Raw genomic sequence first — 25,151 nt, 5'->3', positions numbered from 1 at the left:
TTTATTAAAGGCTCCAGTTGGAATGAGCCAGGCCCAAAGATTTACCTTTGGAGAAGAGAAATGAAGTCCTGGTAAGACTTCCTAGGTGTATGTGAACCTGCTCATTGAGGCTGAGCTGTCTCTGTCCACCTGTGGTTGGTAGTTCCAGAAATGATTGACTTCTTTTCTTCCCATTTAGAAGTTTAACTGTTTGTCTGTGGTCTCATGTTGAGATTTAAAAGCCAGACGTTTCTGCTGCTTCTCATCTCTCTAGGTCACTTTTCTGTTGCAAAGCCATTTTTTGTCATCAGGTGGTAAAAATCTCCATAAAGTGTCCTACCTTGCTCAGTAGAATGTCTATGCAATACTAATGCCAGTGCCTTAACGTATGTATAGCGTTTTGTAGTCTTCAAAGCATTTTTGCTTGCATTTTCTCATTATGTAATGTTGTCCTGGGCTTTTGCTTTTCCCCTGAGTGTTCTGTATTTACTCACCATTTTCACCAACCTGAATCCTTTTCTTTCTTCTCCTACCGACTCTGAGGATATCACTCAGGGTTTGCTTTTTCTCCCCCTTTCATATTATTTTCCCCAGGGGTTGTAAGTGGCAAAGGAAAAAGCACATATAATTGATACTGTTTTCTGATGGCAAAGTGAAGATAACCTGAGTGCTCTTTTCAAATCATCCCTGAGAATTCTGTTCCGGTTCCCTGGGTTCACACCATCCGCAGAAGTACTAGAAACAATCTAACTTGATGACTGCACCTGCACTCTTTTTTAAAATTGGTGAGATACCTAGAAGGAGAGAAACTGTACAAGTTAGATCCATGCAGTAGTTTTGTGGTTTTGGGTGTTTTTTTTTGTTTGTTTGCTTGCTTTTGTTTTCCTTAGAGTTTTTGTATTAATATTATTCATCCTCGGATAGAGAAGTAGTAACTTCATTAGTACCTTTTGTTTTCTTGGAATTATTTGGTTGTGTACCTCTATCACTTATGAAATTGAAGGTGCTTTAGGTTAAAGCCTGTAAGATGGTTCTCAAACTGTGTTTAAAAGGTTTTCTTTAGAGCATTTTAGAGACTCCTTTAAGGGTCGCTAAGGCAGACCAAGCAATTCCTGAACTAACCTCTCATTGCCCTGTCTATCCCATTTCTATCTCCATCATTGCATCCCTGCATACTGAGATGCCTAGGTGACTACGTTGCGTAATGCAAACCATAGGACATCAGGGTTGAAAGAGACCAAGCAAATTGCTGTGAGCTTATCTAACCTTTGCATTCCTTCTGTGCCATCCTCAGATGACCAGTGAGCCTCAGCCCATTCTATCTGAAGGCAGTGGAAAAGTATCGCTTTTGCTGAGCCCAAAGCTATCTCCCTGTAGCTTCTGTACAGTTCAACAAACATTGAGTGCCTATCACGCACCAGCTATTGTCCTAGGGGCTGGGGATGCAACAGTGAACAGTTAGAAAAAATAATGCTCTTATGGCTTGTTCTGTCTCTTGAGGTCATAGAAGATGAGCCAAATAACTCTTCTGCAGGGAGCCCTGCAGATACTTGAAGACTGCACTCCTGTTCCTCTGAGTCTTCGCTACAAAATAATACTCCCAGTTCATCCAGTGTCATCTAAGTTTAAGTCCTTTCACTGTGTAGATATATAGCCCAATCGTTTTTGGATGCATTTTAGTTCTGTTCAATGTTGAATTTATTTTAGTAGATTGATTTCTTAGGTTTTTTTTTGTTATAAAAGTAAAATTTGGAGACATTTTGGAAAATACCAATGAGTATAAAATAGGAAATCACCTATAATTCCATTACCCCACTGATAAAATGTTGGTATATTTCCTCTAGCCTTTTCTAATTTGTATTGATAATTTTGTATCCTGTTTTTCTCACTTAACTTGACATTTTTGCATTCATTCGATTCATAATATTCTAGCTAACTTTTAAAGACTGAGTAGTAAGATACTTTACTTAGTAAGACACTAAGTAAGGGTAGTAAAGATACCTTAAGGGACCTGCACGGCGCTCCTTGTCAGGAAGCCTCCAGCCTCCTGAGCCACTATACCTTGAGTAATACTAGTCTTATATATAAAAGGAAGGCGCTGGACTACATCATCTCCTGTGGACTGATAATCTCCTAACTTGGATTATTCTTGCTATACTGCCCTTTTTTCTCGCCCGTGCATTCTTTTGGGTCTCCTCAGTATCATGCTCTGCACATCTGGAGTGTAGGGTGGACAGTAGCGTCTCATCACAACGGGATATCCAGGTGCCATTCTGAAGGCTGTCTTCCTGCTAGGTTCAGTCTTGAGGAGTCTGTTGGAACCAGTTCTTCCTGCGGGAGTAGAGGACGGCCAGCACAGAGCTCACCTTTTCCTTTGATTGCAGGTTTGCAGCTGAACCAGAAGGCGCTCACCACCTTCCCAGACGTGGTGCTTGTCAGGGTGCCCACACCCTCTGTGCAATCGGATAGTGACATCACAGTCCTGAGACACCTGGAGAAGTTGGGCTGCCGCTTAGTCAACCGCCCACAGAGCATTTTAAACTGCATCAACAAATTCTGGACGTTCCAGGAGCTGGCTGGACATGGGGTCCCCATGCCAGATACCTTCTCCTACGGTGAGTGTCCTTAAAATAGGGTCGGGACTTGTCTTCCCAAATCACCTGCATCTTTATGTTTTCTCTCCCCGGAAGCCCCCTGGTATCTCTTGTTTGTTTTCAAGGTGAATCTGTTCTTCTTAAGCAATTCAACATCTTGAGTCTTTACCATGGTCATTCCCTCTGTCTGAAATGTCTTTGCTTCTTTCTCTCTGGAATTCATTCATTTAGTAAGTATCTGGAACACACTGTGTGCCAACTACCACACTCTGCACTGGGCTCTGGCAATAAGTAAGAGAGTCCTGCTCTCAAGGCATTCTCCGTTCATCAGAGGCAGAGGACAGCAAGTAAACAGGCAATTTCAGGGCAGTGTAGTAAGTGCCATGGTAAGAGTTAGTGCGAGGTGGTCTGGGAATACATAGGGGAGTGCCTAATTTCAGCAGAAGATATTGAGGAAGGCTTCCCAAAAGAGATGGATAACTAAGCTGAAGTTATCCAGCCAAAGCAAGGGGGTCAGGGGAGCAGTCTAAGCAGAAAGCAGGATATAGAAAGACCTAGAGGCAAAAGAGAACATGACCCATCAGTGGTATTTGGAGGGGTCTGTAGAACATAAGGGAGATAGACTTGAAATATAAGGCTAGAAAGAGAAGTAGCCACGTACAGTATATGAAGGAGATCAGAGACTAACAGGAAGTTACTGGAGGGCTTTAAGCAAGGAAATGGCCTGAGCAGAGTTCAGAATATCAGTTTGGCTGCACTGTGGAGGAGGAATTAGACTGGGACAAAACAGAGACAGGATATGTAGTGTTAGGCTTTGTAAACAATGCGAGTGACTAATGACGGTCTAAACTAAGGAGATAAGTGAACAGATTCAGATAGAACTGTTAGGACATGATGCCTAATTGGATATGAGGGGTGTGGAGAGGACTCAAGAGTGGCTCTGGTTTCTGGTTTGGGCAACCAGATGTGAAAGCCAACACTCACTAAGACTAGAAACATGGAAGAGAAGGAGCAGACGGCGGGCAGGAGAGTGTCGGGAGAGATTATTTCAGTTTGGGGCACATTCTGTTTGAAGTCACTAGTATATGCAAGTAAAAATATTCAGTAGGTAGCAGATAAGTGAATCTGGAGCCACTGAGTGAAGGGTAGCTAGGGAAGTGGATTTGGAGACCTCCATTATGTTAAATGAAGTCACAAGAATGGAAGAGATTACTCAGGGAGAATATATAGAATGAAGAGGGGGTGAACTGTACACCTAAAGTGGTTTAAAAGGTCGATTTTACATTATGTGTATTTTACCACAAGAAAATAATAAAATTTAATAAAAGAGGGTTCAAGAGGGAATCCTTTAGGGAGTGGGTAAAGGAAGAAGAACCAATGCAAGAGACTAAGTAAGAGCAACTGGAGCGGTGAGAAGAGAAAGAAGAGAGATGACAGAAGCCAATGGGAAGAGCATTCCAAGAAGGATGGCATACTTAAAAGTGGTGTTTGAGTCTGAAAGGACACGTAACGTAAGCACGGAGACACATGTTTTGGATTCACCAACAGGGAGTTCAATGAATACAGCTTCAGCTTAGTGATGGGAGAAAAGCCCACTTGTTAAGGATGAGGAAGTGAATGGGAAGTGAGGAAATGGAAACCCTTTGAGTACTTGATCGTAGGGATGCAAGGCTGTAGTTAAAGGATGATGCAGGGTCAAGGAACAGGGGTTATATTTGTTTAAGAAGGGAGAGAACTGAGCATGTTTAAAATGCTGATGGCATTAGGAACTCGGGGGTGGAAGATACAGCAGAGAGGGGATACTTAATGGTGCAAGATTCCTGAGAAGGGGAGAGGGAGAGGGTCCAAAGCACAGGTGCAGGGATGGTCTTAGATGAGAAGGACCCCTCTTGCACTGTATTACAAGGGAAGGACAAAAGGATGGCTAGTAGAGAGGAGATAAGTTTATCAGTGGGTGTCAGGAAGCTGGCACTTCTCTTCTTATAAAATGTCCTCTTTATGAAGATGCCCCTGATTAACTACTCTGCCCCTGCATGCTGCTTTATTATTTTTTTTAATCATTAGCACTTCTGTGACAGGTCTTAGTAGCATTCCAGAGTATTTTGCTTTGCAAAAATTTATGACTCCCTGTGGTAGGCAGAATAACAGTCCCCTCAAGATGCAAAGGTATAGGAAATCGAGGAAGCTTATAAAACAACTTAGAAAGATTTTAATATACATTATTATTCACATTTTTAAATGAAGAGTTAAAGGAGTGTAGTGGAGCCAATTCAGGCTTTCGAGTCACACCTTAACTTTGAGGGAGACAAATCCCAGGCTTGGTTTCTGTGGGTTGGTTTTCTACTGCTGTACAACAATCTACTGCAAATTTAGCATGTTAAACTCACACCCATTTTTCATCTCACCATTTCTGTAGGTCCAAAGTCCCACAGCATAGCTGGGTTCTTGGCACAGGTATTGCCAGGTTGAAATCAAGGGGCAGCTGGGCTGTGACCTCATCTTTGGTCTGGGGTCTTCCAGGCTTACTGGTTGGCATCCAGTCCTTGCAGTTGTAGAACTGAGGCCCCCACTTCCCTGCTGGCTGTTAACTGAGGGCCATTCTCAGCGCCTAGAGGCTGCCCACTGCCTCCGCCACATGGCCTCTCCACTGTGGCAGTTTGCTCCTGCAAGGTCAGGAGGTAAGGTTCTCTGACACTTCATTTTCTTGTAGGGTTCACCTGCTTAGGTCAGGCCCAGCAAGAATCCTCTCCTTTTGATTAACTCAAAGTCCACTGATTATGAACCTAATCACTGGAATGCTATCCCAGTATAGTCACTGGTCCCTTCCGCACTCGGGAGAGGAGGTTATACGGGGCATGTAAACCAGCGGGTAGAAATTTTGGGGGCCTTCTTAGAATTCCACCTACCCCAACTACTGTAAAGGGAAATATCCCTGCCCTCCCTGTGGGGTTGTCAAGACAATTACACGAACTAGGGCTGGTGAAGCTTCTGCCACGTCGAAGCATGTGGTAAATGTTGCTTTCCTTATCTCTCTGCTCCCACCTTTTATAAGGCAGGCGCACTAAGACTATCTGGCGAGGGAATGGGTTCAAATTGCCTAAATTGGAGAGACGCGAGGCCCCCAAAGAATTCCCACAGAGCCCGCGACCATCAGCCTTGCCTTCACTGACTTTCGCTTTTCTCGGCAGGTGGGCATGAAGACTTTTCCAAAATGATCGATGAAGCCGAGCCGCTGGGCTACCCGGTGGTGGTGAAAAGCACGCGCGGACACCGGGGTCAGTGCCGCTCCGCCCCGCCGAGCCCCTCGCCCCGCCCCGGGCGGCAGGAGCGCCGCTGGGAGAGACGGAGCTCCCCCTTGCGGAGCTTGCGGTGTCGTCCTTACCTCTTGCCCCCTCCTCGCTGCCCCACGGGCCTTGCTTTGTCCAGACCCTTCTCCACCCTTCCCTGGACTCTGGCAGCAGCCTCCTGACTTGGTCCTAACTGGTTTCCCTGACTCCATGGCCAGTGCATCCTCTCTTCTGTCGGGGAAGTCATTTCTCTGAAACCTAGATCTCTTCTTGTCACTCGCTGAAAAACCCTCCAAGAATTTGTGTTGCCTGTTAGACAAAGTTCATATTCCTTACCCTGGTACCGAAGGCTCTGGACAAACAGCCCTCACTTTCCTTTGCAGCCTTATCTGGCCATGTGACCCCTACGTAATCCATTCTGGACTAGACCATATATTTTGCTTTTTCTTGTCTTTCTTTTTTTAATTGAAGTATAGTCAGTTTATAGTGTTGTGTTAATTTCTGGTGTACAGCGTAGTGATTTAGTTGTATTTTGCTCTCTTTAAACCTCTGCTTGCTTCCCATTGTGGGAATGCTGTCTTCCTCTACCCTCTAGTGAACTTCTTATCCTTCGAGACCAGCTGCACAAGTCATGTCTTCCTCCTCCAAGTCCCAGGTCTCCTTCCCTCTCTTCCAGACAAATTCAATTGCTCTCCCCTTTGTGTTTCCATAGCATTTTGTCCATGCCTCTGGCATAGTTCTACACCTTATAACAGAGATTTATGTGCCTTTTCCCCTCTTTGACTGTGAGCTGATCAGGGGTGGGAACCAGGTCCTGCCCATCTCTGTCTCCAAGACGTACTACAGACCTCAGGGCATAGTGGTGGAAGAGGATGTATGAGCAGAAAGCAGTGCCCCCGCCCTGTGATACGTGAGCGGGTACCTTATGATGGTACCCAGATGGCATCCTGCAATGCTCAGGGCATCTAGAGTGGGAGGAGGGGCCCTAAATGGACATGGAATGAGCAGTTCCTGTGATAGGACTGTGTAGTAGAAATGAACTTGACACACTCACTGCTCTCGACCTCCAGAGTGCAGAGTAGAGACCCTGCATTGCAGGGTGATGCCCACTATGGCAGGCACCTCCAAGGGCCTGCTCGAGCCTGACAGAGGGAGGGGCCCACTCTGCCCTGAGGCCAAGAAGGCTTCAGTGGAAGGAAAGGAGACTTGAGTTGGAGTGTCGAATTTGAGCTGGAGGAAGTGGGTGAGCAAACATGCAGAAGCAGGTGTGAACAAAGTGACCTGGGAAGAGAGAGGCGTCCTGTTGAGGAGTAAGAGAAATGAGTTTGAGTGGCAAGGTGGGGCTCTGAATATTAGTCAGATATGCTACTGTGCAAAAATGCAACGTCTCTCAACTGTGTTTTTATTGTGGTAAAATATACATAAAATAAAATTCAACTAATATTTATTGAGTGCCTACAAAGCACCAGGCACTATTTCAGGCTCTGGGGATACAGAAAGGAACAGAACAAAAATTCCTACCCTCAAGGATCTCACATTGTAAAAAGGTAAGACAGACAATAAACAGAAATTAAATAGAATATATAATATTTTTAGATGTTTTTAAAATTGAGATACAATTCACAGAACACAAAATGTACCATTTTAAATTATACAGTTCAGAGGATATTCACTCTTCTGCACAACCATTACCACTTATCTAATGCCACAACATTTCTACCACCCCAAAATAAATCCTGTACTTTTTTAAAGGTCATTCCCAATGACCCTTCCCCCAGTCCCTGGCAACCACTAATCTACTTTCTATTTCTATGGATTTGCCTCTTTTTGACATTTCATATCAATGGAATCATACAATATGTGGCCTTTTGGGTCTGGCTTCTCTGACTTAGCATAGTGTTTGCATGATCACCCATGTTGTAGCATGGTTCAGTATTTTATCCCTTTTTATGATTCAGTAATACTCCATTGTATGGGGATACCACATTTTGTTTATCTGTTCATCAGCTGATGGACATTTGGGTTGCCCTGCTTCGTGAATCATGCTGCTGTGAACATTTCACGTACAAGTTTATGTGTGAATACGTGTCTTCATTTCTCCTGGGTATTTACCTAAGAGGGGAATTGCAAGGTCATATAGTCACTTTATGTTTAACGTTAGGGAAACTGCCGAACTGTTTTCCATAACAGTCATGCCATTTTACATTCCCACCAGCAGTGTGTGATAGTTCTAATTTCTCCACATACTAAATAGAACTTTTATATTGGGTGTATTAATTTGTCTCGACAAATTATGCAAATAGTCACCATACCTCCACCATCAAAATAAACCACAAGCCAAAATGCATGTTTTCCAAGCATTAGCAATGTAATGACCCACTTTATATATTTATTTTTTAATTTTTAAAATATTTTCTTTAATTGAGGTATAATTGATGTGCAACATTCTATTAGTTTTAGGTGTACAATGTAGTGATGTGGTATTTGTATATATTGCAAAGTGATCACAATAAATCTAGTAAACATCTGTCACCATACATAATTACCAAATTTTTTTTCTTACTATGAGAACTTTTAAGATTTACTCTCAGCAACTTTTAAATATGTGATTTGTTTTTCTTATAGCCTTCCTAGTGCATATAATGTCGGATCTTTTTATGGTTTTGATTTGCATTTTCCTAATGACTAATGATGTTGAACACCTTTTCATGTATTGGCCATTTGTATATCCTTTGGAGAAATGACTATTCAAATCCTTTGCCTATTTTTCAGTTGGATTATTAGTCTTTTTATTGTTGAATTTTTAAGAGTTCTTTCTATATTGTGGTTACTACACCCTTATCAGATACATAATTTGAGCATGATTTTTTCCCCACTCTCTAGAGCATCTTTTCACTCTCTCGATAGTATTCTTTGATGCACAAAAGGTTTTGATTTTGATGAAGTTCAATTTGTCTGTTTTTTCCTGTGCTTACTTGAGCTTCTGATATTATTTTGTGCTTGCCTATTCCAAGGTTATACAGATTTACATCTATGTTTCCTTCTAAGAGTTTTACAGATTTAGCCCTTACATTTGGGGCTTTGATCCATTTTGAGTTAATTTTTGTATATGGTGTGTTGAAGGAGTCCAACTTCATGCTCTTGTCTGTGGATATCTAGTTTTTCCTGCTATTATTTGTTGAGGAGACTGTTCCTTCCCCATTGAGTGCCCTTGGAACTCTTGTCAAAAATCAACTGACCATCGGGATGAGGGTTTATCTGGGCTCTCAGTTCTATTCCATTGATCTATATGTCTGTCTTTATGCCAGGCTACACTGTCCTTTTACTGTAACTTTGTAGTAAGTTTTGAAATTGGAAAGTACCAGTCCTCCAACTTTGTCTTTCTTTTTCAAGATGGTGTTGGCTGTTGGGGTCCCTTACATTTCCATATGAATTTTAGGATCAGCTTATCAATTTCTGCAAAAAAGGAAGCTGGAATTTCCATGGAGATTGTATTGAATCTGTAGATCAATTTGAGGAGTTTTGCCATCGTAACAATATTAAATCTTCCAGTTTCTGAACATGGAATGTCTTTCCATTTATTTCAACCTTTAATTTCTTCCAGAAGTGTTTTGTAGTTTCTAGTGTATCAGTCTTGCACTTCTTTGGTGAAATTTATTCCTAAATTTGTTATTCCTTTGGATACTATTGTAAAGGGAATTGTGTTCTTAATTTCATTTTCAGGTTGGTCATTGCTGGTGTAGCACGTGGCGTCTTAGGGCAACGGACAGGGAGCAAGCACAGCTACAGCAGTTGTTAGGGTCTAGGAAACGGAAATAGATCCGAAGAAGCAGTGGACTCATGCGGGCTGTACCCTTGAGAAAGTTACTAATTTGTGGATCCTTAGTTTCCTCTTTCGTAAAACAAAAATAACTATCCTTGTCCTAATGGGTTCACAGGACTAGTATGAAGTGTAAAAGAAATAATTTTATTTTAGAAGTGTTTGGCACACAGTAGATGATTAACTAATCGTAGGGTTCTCCCCTACCCCCCACTTATTTTCCTCCTTGCTTTAAACCTGTGGGTCCTTTATTAAGTGCAGACTAAGCCCCACATTAGAACCCCTATGCCAGGAACCAAAGAACCAAGTCCCTATTTTTAGCCCCCGTCACCGCTAAAAAATCCTACCTAAGATCCAGAGAATCCCCTATGCCTAGAATTGGATCCCAGCTATCTGCTGCCAGATGCCAGATCTCCTGGTGCCAAATGTCCCATTATTGAGATGTGTTTTAGAGGTTATTTTTCAGTCTTCTATGCCACTAGGGGCTGATACCCATCCCTCTTTTTATTAAGACTTCAGAAAGATCCCACTCTTCTCAAGGTGGTAACCCAAATCTTAGGAGAATCATCTCTTTGTTCCATATTTGCTAACAGGAATGCTCAAGGTATGCATGTCAGATTTGCAGAGCAAACCTATCAGGGATCCCTGCTCAAATCTGTAGGCTGATGTGCCAGTGGAAAAGCTGATGTCAAATAATTACAAAAACATAAGGGATTCAAGCAGAAAATAAAGAATTTGGAGTTGAGAAGGAGTGCTTTCCCCAGAGATTAACAGAAGTATAGATCGTTCCTTTTAGAATTAAATGAGTATAGCCAGATAGTAAGTTTCTTAAAAGGAGGAAGGACATTGAAGCAATGGCTCCCTCTTTGAACTCCTATAGCATTTTACATAGACCTCTCCTAGTGCCATATCATGCCGTGTCGTTATCTATTGTGGGTCTCTCTCCATCTAGACTGGGGATTCCTCTAAAATATGTTCAGTTAATTATGTTCTGTAAACACTGATGAGACTGGCTTTGTGTATCAAGCCCAATGTGAGGTTTGGAGGATTAAAAAAAAAAATGAGTGAGACATGGACTTGCCAGATCAGCATCCTGGGGATGCTAGGAGACACTAAGCTGATTTTGGATCCAAATTGACAAGATCCTTGGGATCTTTTGTTGGCCTGCTCTCTGTGTTTCTGGAAGACATTTTTATTTAATTTTGAGAACGTTGTGAAGGGAGAGGGAGCCAAGTAAAATCAAGAGGAAGTAAGGTTCAATGGCCATTTGGTAAGAAGTAAGAATCTAGTCAGAGAAATTGAAGGGCCTACAGTGAGGCAAGTCCAGAAAGAACGCATGACTCTGGACCGGGGAGGTGGGTCGGTGAGGACAGCGTTCAGAGGCTTCCTTAACCACTTCTCTTGCTCTTTGTCTTTCTTCTTAAAGGAAAAGCTGTTTTTCTCGCAAGAGATAAACACCACCTCTCAGATATCTGCCATCTGATCCGCCACGACGTGCCCTACCTGTTCCAGAAGTACGTGAAGGAGTCCCATGGAAAGGATATCCGGGTGGTGGTTGTTGGGGGCCGGGTGATAGGCTCCATGCTTCGCTGCTCCACAGACGGACGGATGCAGAGCAATTGCTCTCTCGGTAAGGCTCAGCTCAGAAGCTCCACGTCGGGTGTGGGTCTGGGAGGCCACCAGGGTTTTTCCTTAGAATGTTTGCACCCATTCAGTCCATATGTCTCCATCCCTCCCGTCTGGCCAGACCCTCTGCGGGACAGCAGGATCACAGAGAGGAATTAGAAACAAGCCCTTCCCTTTAGCAGGAAGCAGTCCAGGACAGGGAGAGGTGGGTATGAGAGGTCATGCTGGGGGTGTCAGGATGCTGAGGTTTGTACCCTATCCTGGAGGTGTTAGGACTTGGCAGTCAGGTTTAAACACGGGAGTGGCGTGAGCATCAGTGTTTGAGAAAAACTGAGATCTGGACAGAGGATGGATTGGAGGTTATAAGAGGGAGGCAAGGAGTTGAGTTTGGACACTGTTGCCATAGCTCAGGCAAGAAGTTATCAAGTCTCAGTGAAGGCATTGGCATGAGTCAGTGTATTCTGCTTTTATACTGTAATTGAAAGTTGTCTTTTTCTTATATGTTCGATGTTATTAGAAAGCTGCAGTCAGTTATGGTTGGATCAAATGCATAACCCCATTCATTAACCTATTAATAAAGCTTGTTTTCTGTCCAGGTGGTATGTAAATTCTTGTCTTCATTCCAGAAACCTATTGTCGACCTCATGAGTGGAATTTGTAGTTGGTAATGTGAAAAAATACCCACAGTTGTTATTTCCTAAATCGCCAGATGAGTGTACCAAGTCCAGTGACTAACGGAGAGGCTGGAACACCAGTCTGGTCCACCGTCTTGGGTATGGTTGAGCGGTTTCCCTAAGCAGACTCCCTGGTAGATGTTGAGAGTGTAGCGGTTAATGAGAGTCCTTGCCCTCGGGCAGCCTGTGACCCGGTAAAGGAGAAGACACGTAAAGAGATCACTGGACAGTGCTGAGGACCTAATATATTATCTCACTGAATGTTCATGACAGTCACCTGTCGTGCCCCAGTATTGACCCTTATGTATTAGCATTTTGTCTTTTTCAGTCACCTTGCAGAGTCCATTCTTTACCTAGAAACTACATGGTTTTATAATTTATCCATATTGCTTTTCTTCTTCTTCTTTGTTAATGGGTAAACTATTTTATTCTCATTTAAATTTCACCAAACACTGAGCTCAGTATATGCTGGCCCTGAGTTCAGATTTTGTAAAATAAAGATAGATGGACAGCTTTACGGGTTCAATGCATTAGACACTGCACAATATATGCAACAATTAGAAAAAAATCTAGGGGGTGATATAACCATACCTTTATGCATTTAGTAAACAAGGTGGGGGACAAGCACTGCAATTGGAGGAAAAACCCATTCAGGACAGAGAGGTCCTTGGTTGCTGACAGAATCTCCCCTTGACTTCAGACTTGAGACAAACCAAGGAGTCTGTCAGTGTACAAAACCCACTGAATTCAAGGCAAACAGTAGCAACGGGGTAGATATCAAGGAGTTGTTTCTTGCCAGTTCGGATTGTGGGGGTCTGAAGCGAGCGGAGTTGGCTGGAGGCAGGAAATGCTGCAGCCCAAGTCCAGGATCTGTAGGTTAGAACCACAGCCTGGAGACAGAATGCTTAGTGCTTTCTTCAGAAATCCCCGATTTTCGTAACAAGCTCCTAAGATGGTTTCCCCAAACAGGGCCTATTGCTTCTTTCGGTGAACAATTTTAAAACTGTTTAATAGCCTTTTCCTTAGATAGTGTAATGGGGCGGGGAGTGTTAAGGTAATGACATTAGTTACTGGACCGAGAATACAACTGTTAAGTCTTTGCAGGGAGACCAGTCTGAGGTGTCAGCTTTCTCACAAGTAAGGGCAGTCAGGCTCACTCTGCCCTGGATATGGGGTTTTTGTCTCACAAGCCTCTTTCTTCTTAGAAAATAAGAAGCTAATTTTGTATTTTGTAATTTATTAAAGGAGATCATTCTCAATGTAGAAAATTTAGGAAATACAGCAAAGTCAAGTGAAAAAAGGTATTTATCATTAATCTCCCCTTCTGGAGACAGCCAATGCTAACATTTTGGGGTCGTCATTTGTGACGATACTTTTTGGCATAGTTGTGGTCATACTGCAGCGCCTTTAATCCTTTTAAGTATCTCCCCATGGGATCACAAACTCTCTGTAATGGTTGTAAAATATGCTGCTTGCCTCTATTGTGAGCTATTTAGTTTAGATTATAATTTTTCATTTATTCGTCAACAAATATCGAGTGCCTACTATATGCCAGTATATTGAATTTCCAATATTTTAAATAACTCTGCCATCAACATCTTTGTGCATAAACCTTTTTTTCCCCCATTATATAAGGTTATTTCCTTAGCAGTGAGATGGCTCGGTCAGGGGATATAAACATTTTTTAAACTCTAGATAAGAAACAGTCATATTATTTTCCCAAAAGGTGTCCTGATTTCCATCCAGACCTTTTGTGAGTAATGAAAATGCCTGTCTTGCTGCTGCCCCTCCCCAGCATTCCCCAGTCTCTTCTTTGAAGGGTCATTTGACTGGTCAGTCAGTGTCTGATGTCACCACTCCTTCACTGTGCTTTCCCCGCAGGTGGCGTGGGTGTCATGTGCCCGCTGACAGAACAAGGCAAGCAGTTGGCTATCCAGGTGTCCAACATCCTGGGCATGGACTTCTGTGGCATCGATCTCCTCATCATGGACGATGGCTCCTTTGTGGTGTGCGAGGCAAATGCCAACGTCGGTTTCCTAGCCTTCGACCAGGCGTGCAACTTAGACGTGGGTGGGATCATTGCGGACTACACCATGTCCTTGCTGCCCACCAGGCAGACTGGGAAGATGGCCGTCCTCCCAGGACTGTCTAGTCCCAGAGAGAAGAAGGAGCCAGATGGCTGTGCTTCAGCTCAGGGAGTAGCAGAGAGCGTCTACGCCATCAACAGTGGGTCTACCTCCAGCGAGAGTGAGCCTGAACTGGGAGAGCTCCGGGATTCCTCAGCGAGCACGACGGGGGCCCCGGCCCCCATGCTGCCCGACCCCGGCTACAACATTAACAACAGGATTGCTTCCGAGTTAAGACTAAAGTGAATTCCTGCTCTTTGGCAGCGTTTAAACCAAATCCTACTGCTTCCCTAGTAGTTTTGAGCGAATAAAATCTGGACAAATGTGATTTCATTTGCACAGAAACTAGAAATCCCATCTGGGCACCCAGCATTCTTTCTAACAACGATTTAAGCAAATGGCCTAGCTTTGGGGTTTTTAGAAACACTCGGATAAAAACCCTTACCAAGAACAACATCCCGACTGATCGATTTGAGACCAGCGTCTGCTGCGAGCACTTGGATGTTAGGGATGACTTTTGGGCACTGTGCTTCTGGCTTTTAGCAGAAGAGCCCATTAACTTGAAACGGCTCTCGGAAATACTGTACAAAAGAGCAACCACTGGACAGAGGCACGTGCGGAAGAGGTGGAATATGACTGCAGCTGTGTGCTCTTCATTGTGTGTGTGTGCATGCGTGCACGCGTGTGTGATGCTCGGAGAATACACAGTCCAAACACCATTAGGGGATCAGTCTCTGCTCCCCATCAGTCACCATCTTGACCATATTTCTCTGACACTCAGGATATGGCGTTTTAGGGAGTTTCCCCCTTAGCATTTTCAATGAAGCACTTTGTAGAAAGTGAAGTTGAGCATCCTTTGACTTCACTGGTTGGCAAACATCCTGCTCTGTAACCGGGCCTTTCTACAAATTGCTTTTCCACCCGAATTTACAGACCCTGCTTCAACCAATGCCAACCCCAGCAGCCTCTTGCACCTTGCTGCCTTTGGCCTCAGCTGGAAATGCACTTCAGTGAGCTAGTGGCCACACACTTTCTTTCTTAAGCGTGCACTAGAATTGAACACTATGGACTTCTTTTCAATGGGCTCTGTTCACTTGTCATCAGAAGCCAGTGGGTTTTTAATCCTCGGAAGCTACTGGAAGATAATCATTTCCCACCCACCCACCCCTCCCCCCTGCACTGAAGCTTTGTGTACTTAGCTGTAGGAGATTTTCTTGTATGAGTTGGTGCTGTGGGCCTGTTGGGTAGATAGAGCCATTGGAAACACACTGCAATCCCCTTGACATTCTAGTCTCACCCAGGTTCCAGAGACCTGTCCTTACCCACTTTTGCAAACTGGGGAGACTCAGGTATCAGGAAGTACTCATTGCACATTTGGTGGGGCGAATGGATAATGTAGATATGACACCAAGTGCTTTTCATTTTAACCCTTCCAGCAGTAGATGACGATTCTTCCCTTGGGAGAAATCACAGAGATGGAGTTTTCCATTTCTGCTTATATGAAATGTAACAAAAGTGAGCAAGGCTACCTTTTTAACCAAATACACTAAAACATATGCACTCAAGGGTCACGGTGATCATATTTCCTTGGGAGACCTGACTCTTGAGCTGTGATGTTGCATGTGTTAAGAACATGTAAAATTCCTCTTTGAAGTTACCCTTGAAGCCATGCAAGAAAAGGGGACCCACAACCTTGTACTCAGATCTTGTTTTTTCACACCACCCCTCCCCAGAGGTTGTCCCAAGCTCCATCACTCACTTTATCAGACTTATCTTCTAATACTCTTTGGCCTTTAAAAAAAAAAATCATTCCACAAAAAAATAAATCTGCCCTTAAAGGACAAAGGCTTACCAATGTTAAGGAAGCTTACAAGTGGACAGTTCCCAAGGAGGGTTCTAGAAATGTTCTGAGTAAGGTCAGCTTCACTGGACTAAACATACATCTTCGCAAGGTGACTAGTTTAAAGGCAACAGCACCCACTGGGGTATATAAATTCCTGTACTTATCCTGCTGTAAATGTAAAATGTGTATAAAGTCAAACTCCATTTTTTTTCACTACACATTTAAATAGAAATTGGCTTTTAAAATACTGTGGCTAAAATCAGATCTCACCAAGTAACAGCTGTACCATTGAAAAATGTTTGGCACCATGTATTGGAGATGTTGCACTACACCGTCGTAGTTTAAATGCAATCAACGTAGGGTGCATGCCACTAAACTGTAACTCCAGTTGTGTCCGTACGGTTGAAAAATGATAATCCTTCACCTTTATATAGGATAAGACATAGACCTTATCTTTATCACTCAGGGTGGGTTTACAAGGATGTTTCTAGGTCTGTACATCTTGAAATTGGCCAGATGCTTTCTACATAAACAGCCAAACCAAGTGATGACCTCCTGGAAGCTGCATTCACTCATTCCCTCTGTTTAGTGTAAGCCCAGTCTCTTCACTTGATCTAAATGGATTCTAGCGGTCCCTGTCCTGAGCAGAGCAGCTAGAGGGTGCTTCCAGGTTTGTGAAAGGGGGCCCATCCCAATTCTCCAGCTGCCCTTGACATGTGGCATCATTAGCATCATTGCTTGGAACCTAGTCCCATCTACAAGCAGAGACAGCTGGGTCCCAGCTGGATCATCACCCTACCCACCCCACCCCTACTCCAGGATTTGCCCTGCGGGCTGTGAGCCCTTGGAGCCTCAGCCAGGTGGCCAGGCCATACTTGTCACAGCTGCCCACAAGACCTGCTGGAAGGAACGTGGGGCACAAAGCCAGATCTTGGTTCTGGTTCTCTCCTTGAACAACTGATTAACCTTACACAATCAAGTTGACTCTGTGCCTCGATTTTTCCATTCTTCTGATAGGGGAGATGCCTATTCTATTTACCTCTCGGCGGGTGCTTTGAGGTTGAAGTGAGTTAATTAATGAGACCGTGCATTATATGGGAGGTGGTAGGAGGATGCCTCCCACAGCTGGTTTTTAACAGTTTCCTATCGCCTCTCCTCTGGGGGAGTTAAAGACGCCATAAATTCTGGGCATTAGCACACTAAACAGTGGTGGGGGGCCTGAAAAAGGATGCAGCTTCTCAGAGGCCTTATGACCTGAAAGGAGTAAGGCTCTTAGTGTATTCGGCCTTCTGGATGTTTCATATATAACTTGAAACTCTTGACTCACGTATATCAACTAATCGTCTTCCTTCTGTAACATGAACTGCAGTGTCTGTATACGGCCTTCCATTATCTGGTAGTAGCATCTTGAAACTGGTCCAAACTTGAATGCAAATAGCTCACTACTCAGAATATATATGATTCTGCACTTGGGAAAAAAAAAAAAGTCTTCATGCTGTTTGTCTGATTGCTGAGGGGTGTGGGGTTCCCAGAAGGTGGATTTGGGGCTTTAGGTCTTGAGGATCAGTATAAGTGGATCATAAGCCATTAGTGTCACAACTGCAGGCTTGGCACTCCCAGCTCAGAGGGGATTCCGTGGCCATTGGGGATGGGGTGAGAAAGAAAGGGAAGGAGAAAGGTCTGGGATAGTTTGGGGACATTTCAGTGGAAGAAATAAATTGCGATTATCTGGAATTCTAGTGGGAAGGAAGAAGAAATGGCTCTTGTGTGGGTTGTTTGAATGAAAGAATCATGACTATGTGTTGGGGTCTTTGAAACTATTCTGTATAAGGAAAATGAGCTGTATGGATTTCCATGCACCTTAGTGGAAGGAGAGACGTGCTTCATCCTTTCCTTAAGTCCTGATGAAGGCTGGTCTTAAGAATGCTCTGAATGTAAATTGGAGGAAGATTGAAGCAGCTAGTTGGGGTCCCACGATCACCCAATTAACAGGTGACCCTGCCAAAAGTTCATGACCAGAATGCCACATGAAAGCAATGGTAGAGCCCTGTCAGAAGGTGAGCCAAAGGCAGTGAAACCGGACACTTCAGCCCAATACTTTTCTGTGCACCTGGAGGTGAGGCTTCCCTCTGCTGTCAGTCTATGCCAATGCTTTGGGGAGAGCCCTGACAGCAGCCCTCTTGTCACTGTCCTTGGAGCTAGTGTTCCTAGATCTGCTGCCAGAGCCTCATGGAAAACCTGGTGCTATTTGTGGCTGCCTCTGAGACTCCAGATCAGATTGTGGCTCAAAATGTTGGTCACCTGGAAGACCACCCAGCTCAGGAATATGTTCTTTTAATCCTCTGTTAAAACTGTCGTATGCTTCCATTCCTAGTCTCTGTCTAGACTCGGCCGCCCTCCTTTCTAAAACTCACACAGCTGAGTACGAAAACTTGGACCCTGTGGGCCCTTCTGTTTCCTCCTCCAGGTGCGGATCCCACATCCTAGGCCCTGTGCTGGCATCCCAACCCCATCTGGCAGTCTCACTCTGCCATTTCATATTCACTGGGTCTCTGAGGTCACATTCAGAAGGTCACCTATCTAGCCAGTTTGGAGGCCACAGGAATAGCAGTGAGTTGGAACCAGTTCAGTCCCAGAGGGCAAGGTCACTTAGCTGGTCAGCAGCAAGGCTGGGACCCAGGCAGACTGATTCCCCACCACATTAGCATCCTGCCAGTGGTGGCTCTGTTCTTCCACGACGTCCAGGACTTGCTGCCATCCTGGACCTACCCTGCGCTCATCCCCCGTCTGCTGAGCCTCTGCTCTGGATCAACATGGCGTTCATGTGCCCACTGTGAAAAATTCAGCTCTTGGATGACGTTTAGGTAAGAGCCCCAAGGGCAGATACGAGATTTCCATGGTGCAAGCTGGCTTACAGCCTGTGCCTTCTGTAGACCAACCAAGACCTTGTGGCCCCACCTCACACCATCAGTGATGGGATGTTCAGGGGAAGGTCCCAGTTTGGCTCATGTTCTCTCACTGTAGAATGTCTTGGATTTGCAGAGGTCTTTGTGGATCTCTGTGGAAGTCAAGGGCTTGAAGGTCCCGAACTTCCAACAGGCGCGCCCGCGGGGGGAATGCTGACTGATACATGTTAGCTGCAATCAGTCACAAAGTCAAATGTTTCCTCCCACTTGCCATTCCAAGTGCATCCCTCTTGCAGTCGGCCACTAGGCACAGACTCTGCCCTGTTGTAGCCCGTATGTCAGTTGAAGACTCCTTGCCCTTTGATATCCTTTGGATCTCTTTGATTTCTAAGAGACTTACATTTTGGCTGTCACTGCCAGCTCCAGACTGCTGCTACCTCATTGTAAGCACCAATGGTGTCTCATCCCTGCACTGCATCAGCTGAGGCATGTTCAGTTCCCCCACCCCGACTTCCACACACACCAAAATTCAAATGAGTCAGTGTGGGCGCATGTGTCTGTGTGTGTTTCAGTGATGTGGGAGGAAATGGGAGACAGAGATGCTGCAGCCATGCAGACACAGAGCCCCCATTCACAAAACATTCTTCTGATCCCCTCCAGAGGAATCCACTTCTCCCCAACGCCACGTGGTACCTGTCTCCCTTCTCTGGACAAACCAAATTCATTTATGGTCTCATGAACGGGGCATAGCCATTCCTTTTCTTAATTGGATTCCTGCCAACATCCCTCCCTCCCTTCAAGATTTCACCTTCTACCATGGGTGGCTTATTAAAGGCATTTTCCTAAACAAAAGACCACTCCCTCCTCAGGAGGAACTCGAGCGCCATCCCTTAGGGTGATACATTTTTCATTCCCACTACGCTAGCCAGGCATAACAAGCACCATCGTCACCACTAGCTGTCAGGGTCATCATGCTTTATGGAGGTCCACTGGGACTAATGTGAATGGTGGCGGTTGGAGTCAGTCCCGGTTCAAATCCTGGCTTGGTAACTTATGGCTTGTGTGACCTAGGGAAAGTCACTTAATCTTGCTAAACCTTTGCATCATCACCTCTAAATGTGATAAACAAACACCATCTTAAATGTGAGGCTCTTAACCACAGGTCTGGCTTTCAGCAGGTTTCTCTCTTCTTACTTCCTCCACTGTCAGCAATCACAAACAGCTCCCTCCCGTGATCATGGCCCAGTGCCAAGGGATAAAAGCTGGCAGACAGCAGCTTTACAGCTGGGAAGAGATGTAGGGGAGGGAAGGGTTAGGGTTGGTGGCTGCTCAGGCATGCTGTGGTTTAGGCTTACTGATTAGAAGGTCCTGTCCACCCCTGAGATTCTGTGATGCTATGGTGTAAGAGACAAGGGGTGTACCCAGCTTGGAAATACCCTGGAGGAAAGCCTGCCTCAGGCAACTGCGAGGCTGGGAAGCAGAGGAGCAGCGTGACCTTGGATGATTTAGCACCTGGTTTCTTTGGCTCTTCCTGTATGAGGTTTACTGGCTTTGCGTCAAATGGAAGGAGGAGGTGCCAGGGATTTGAATTAAATCTGTCAAACAGAGGGTGAGGGGAGTGCAGAAGGCCAGAGAGGCTGTGTAGGGAACCCTGATAGCCCGACAGCACCATCTGGACTTGGCAAGGATGACAGCCCTGAGAGCAGGTGGAACCAGCCAGAAAAGCAGCTAGAACTCTGCTGTCCCAGGCCTGTCCCGAGCAGGACTCCCAGAATCTCTGATATAGAAGGAACACTGACCTCCTATAAGGGGGGAGCTCGGGCTCTTAGTAACTCTGCAGAGAGAATAAAGGTCTTCGTGAAGGCAGGGCCAGGCAGGCGGCTGGTTTGTTTAGTGCCTCCTAGAGGTCCTCAGAGTACCAGCGGTGTGCTGGAGCTGGCTCATACTGGCCCATGAGAGTGGATTGTTAAATTTTCAGGAATTTTGTGAGCTGGTTGTCAAACACAGTCATCATTAAAAATTAAATTCAAGGAGGTGGGTGTAGCTCAGTGGTAGAGCATGTGCTTAGCATGCATGAGGTCCTGGGTTCAATCCCCAGTACTTCCATTAAAATAAATACATACGTAAATACATACATACATACATACATACATAAATACCCAATTACCTCCCCTCCTAAATTAAAAAAAAAGGAATTCTATAAACCTGCAATTACATAAAGTAAATTAATAACATAGGTAGTAAATATTGAGAACTCATCACTTTCTAATGATTTTACTGCGTTGTACTATTGTCTGTGCTCCTGAGGTTACTGACACCTGTTGCATTTGTACAGTGGACATGCCACATAGTGGTGTGCAGCTGAGCAGCTATTCCCAACTGCACCATTCAGTGACATCACGTCGGTCATTTGAGATCAGCCATGGTGGGAATATCTATCCCACAGACATGGGCAAACACTATCACGTTTTCCCCATGGAGAGAGGCCTGTTAAACATTTATTAGCACCCAACTGCCACTGGGTGACCAAGAAAGAAACTGATACACATAAGCTTTGAAACATCTTAGTTCCAAGGAAGCAGTGGGTCCTGTTATCATGTGCAGAGCTGATTTGAAGAAAAACTGAAAATACTGCTTCTCTGCTTGTTCTGTCTTCCTCTGTTTTTCACGAGTGAGAAACCTGTTTGCTTTCCTCCTAAATTTGGTGATTTTTGAGGCTCTGTCTCCCCTGTGGGCTGCACTGCAGCTAAACTCCCCCTAGGAAAGCAGACTGCAGTTTTTCCTGCCTAATTGGCAAACTGAAAATGTGCTGGCAAGAATATGTCTGAACTAGGCATCAAAAGAGCTCATTCCCAAGTGGTTTGAACAGCAATAACAGTGTTAACTTCTCCAACAGAGAAGAAATCATTTATAAATGATTGTTTTGCTGGTTTTGCTTTTTATTAAAATTATTACTGTGAAACAGAAAGCTTTGTCTGCCTTTGTCCCCCAAACTCTGTCCCTATTGGTGGTTCTTTTCAAGTAAGAATCACATGCTGAATCTACATTTTATTATTTTCATATCATAAAATGAGGGAAAGACTTCACAGAAACTTCATCCTATTCACTTGCACACCAGCTGCATTCGGAAAAACCGTAATTTGCCTTTCAAACGCAGAGTGCTGTCTGAATTATAATAATGCCAACTCTCAACTGTCAAGATGATGAAGGAAAATACTCATGCAGATGGTATGAGCTTGTCATGGGCCTGCTCAGTGCGCTCTCCCCGACTGACTTTAGAACTGAGATTCGAATGGTAAGTAAGAGCTGAAAGCCATTAAGAATGGCTGAGTGGTGCAGTGAGGGCCCAGGGGATTGAAGGAATCTGTGTATCCACCAGAAGAGCCACTGGAACTCGTTTTCATGACATTTCAAAAGGCTTCCTGGAAGAAACAGTGGTAAGAGCTTTAGGAACTAACTCCAGTCAGTACCAGGCCTGAGACCCTTGAACTGAGGCTGTTCTTCAACCTGCGAGGGTCCGGTAGCCCACCTTGAGTGAGAGAGCTCCCGGATAATGCTTCATTGTCGCAGCCGGGGTTGCTGCTCCATCACCCACTCATACTGTCATTCAACCCAAATCCTGAGGAATGTGACCTGTATTTCCTTATTTTCTATGAAATTCTTCAAATGACACAGAAGCAGAGAGGATGGTTTGGTAAACTCCTCAAATTTTAAGTGATCAAAAAATTTTTTTTCCTGTCTCTACCTATTTCTTTTCCTTAAGCATTTAAAAACAAACCTCACACACCATATCGTTTCTTCTCTGCATATTTCAGCAGCCATCTCATTTTTAAAAGAGATTTTCTTTGGAGGGGATGGTAATAGCTCAGTGGTAGAGCATAGGCTTAATATATACAAGGCCCTGGGTTCTAGCCCCAGTATCTCCATCAAAAAAAAAAAAAAAAAAAGGAAAAAAGAGATGCCTTATGCCTTTACCACAAACAACAAAATTAACAGTAATTCCTTGACACCATCTAGTTCCCAGTCCATATAAACTCCCTCCAGCTGTCTCAAAAGAACTGCATTTACTGCATCACAGACCGATGTTTTTGGTGGAGTGGGAGGTCCTCTGGAAAGGGTGATGACTGCTCCCCCACCATCCTGACTATGGCTCTGGCACAAATCACGCTGAAGGGGGTCCAGTAGGGAGAGCTGTAGACCGGCTACAAAGACCTTCCTCAGCTGTTGGATCTTTGGATTTCCTCTCCCCAAGGATAAGCCAGTGAGCCTTCTATTCTCCCATGTCCCACGGTCATCCCCTGAGACTTTCCCAGATTCCTGCTGCTGACACCCACCTGGCCGTCATGCTGGTTCCCATTTCACTGCTTTTCCTGCAGCTGCATCTTTCACAGCAGGAATTTCCTAAATCAGAGAAGAGGCTTCTCCCAAGGATTACCGCTCCTCCAACGGCCTCAGATCTACTGTACCGTCAGTGAATCACACTCTTTGAGGGCTCCCAGGAGGCCTTGGCTTCTTCGTTTGTTAGAAAATTTGGGCTGAATTTCTCATGAGATAAGTCAGAGATTTGAGTGGCAGCACACTGTGTCTCATCTGCAGGTGCTCCTCTGCCTAAAGAGACGGCAACTGGATGCACTGCTTGCTCAGGGATCTTCTTCTGCTCTAAAGAATATCATTAGTGCTTGCTTTGGCAGCACACATACTAAAATTGGAATGATTCAGAGAAGATTAGTGTGGCCCCTGTACAAGGATGACATGCAAATTTGTGAAGCATTCCATAGTTTTACAAGGTCCCACTGTAGAGCACAGGGAACAATATTCAGTACCTTGTAATGGCCTAAATGAAAAAGAATATGAAAAGGAATATATATGTATAAATGAAACACTATGCTGTACACCAGAAATTAACACGACATTGTAAATATTCAATTAAAAATAATAAAATAAAGAATATTATTAAGACAATTGGCGATATTTGAACTAAAGTCTGTATTTTATTGTTTGATAGTATCCTATCAATGACCAATTTTCCTGATTTTGATGATTGTGCTGATGAGAATATGTAAGAGAGGGTCCTAGTTTTTAGAAGAGCCATATTCAATATTGAGGGATAGGCATCATGTCTGCAACTTACTTTTCAATGATTCAGAAGATAATGGGTCTCTATAGAGAGAAAATGATAAGGCAAATGTGGTACAATGTTAACATTGGGGGGAGCCTGGATGAAAGGCGTATGGGAATCCTTTGTGTGAATAGTCTAAATAAATCTGAAATTACATCAGCCTCATCTGCCGGGCTCACCTCATCTCCAGTAAATGTTGTGTTTCAGGGCATTTCCTGAGGCTCTCTCCTCTTCCTGATCCCTTGGCAATCGCCTCCATTTCCACAGTATAGCGGAATCCAGAGCAACTACTCAAAGTGAATTTTTGTTGAACAAAGGTTCATAGACAACATGATACAGTTTGTAACAGTGCACAGGTGCTTGCTGTAGGAAAAATTTAGCCAGGCCTTTCAGAGATGACCCCTCAGCTCCACAACTGCAAATCCTGCTGAAGATGCCTAGGAAAGGTTACCTGGTAGAAAGATAAGAGACACTCTTGTCTCCCCAGAACTCCTGGCTTTCTTGTACCTGCGTATACCTTTTGGATCAACTAAATCACATTTCACAGAGATCTTCAGAATTGAGCTTATGTCCTGCATCACTGTATCATGTAGGAAAGGGAAATATATTTTCATCAAAGAGTCAAAAAAAGAGGGCAAAATAAAACATTTCAGATTAGTGAAAGAAAGCAAATCAGAGAATTTGCCATCAGCAAACCCTCCCTGTAGGAAATACTGAAGGATTTATCAGTAATGTGAGACCAGATAGAAGGTGTGAAAAGTAAGAAGAAATATGATGACATAAAAAAAATATAATAATTGTGATGTGTGGGTTTAAGACACAATGGAAATCAATAACAGTGATAACATATAAGTTAGGGGGAAGTAAATGAAGTTAAAAGATTTGTATTGTCCAGGATGAGGGTAAATATCCTGGATAACTTTAGACATTGGTAAGTTGAATTTCTGGTGTAATTACTAAAAGAATAGAAACACAGAATCTAACCTACAAACTAGCCTACAAGGGGTAGAAAATGGAATGAGAAAAAATATATAATCAACCTAAAAGAAAGACAGGGGAAATAGAACACGCAGGATAAACAGAAGGCACAAAATAAGATCACACATTTAAACCTAATTTAGCATATCAGTAAAATGTAAATTGACTAAATGCTTCTTTAAGAATGACAGATATAAAA

The 25,151-nt window shown here is 44.0% G+C and overlaps 1 protein-coding gene and 1 non-coding gene across 2 annotated transcripts in view; both read left to right on the top strand.

Annotated features, from left to right (window-relative positions):
- Window positions 1–15,262, top strand: part of RIMKLA (ribosomal modification protein rimK like family member A) — a 28,145-nt gene extending 12,883 nt beyond the window's left edge. Inside the window, exons 2-5 of the mRNA XM_010999280.3 lie at window positions 2,364–2,594; window positions 5,762–5,848; window positions 11,107–11,310; window positions 13,862–15,262. Coding sequence (XP_010997582.1) covers window positions 2,364–2,594; window positions 5,762–5,848; window positions 11,107–11,310; window positions 13,862–14,352 — 1,013 coding nt within the window. The 3' untranslated portion in view covers window positions 14,353–15,262. The remainder of the gene's footprint in view (window positions 1–2,363; window positions 2,595–5,761; window positions 5,849–11,106; window positions 11,311–13,861) is intronic.
- An 8,268-nt stretch (window positions 15,263–23,530) lies between these two features.
- Window positions 23,531–23,637, top strand: LOC116156998 (U6 spliceosomal RNA). Its single transcript, XR_004140963.1, has one exon. It is a non-coding gene; the product is annotated as a U6 spliceosomal RNA (small nuclear RNA).
- Window positions 23,638–25,151: the final 1,514 nt, after the last annotated feature.

The sequence above is a fragment of the Camelus dromedarius genome, chromosome 14 (genome assembly GCF_036321535.1).
Source record: "Camelus dromedarius isolate mCamDro1 chromosome 14, mCamDro1.pat, whole genome shotgun sequence".
Taxonomy (NCBI): Eukaryota; Metazoa; Chordata; class Mammalia; order Artiodactyla; family Camelidae; genus Camelus; species Camelus dromedarius.
This window is presented reverse-complemented; position numbering and strand designations above follow the sequence as displayed.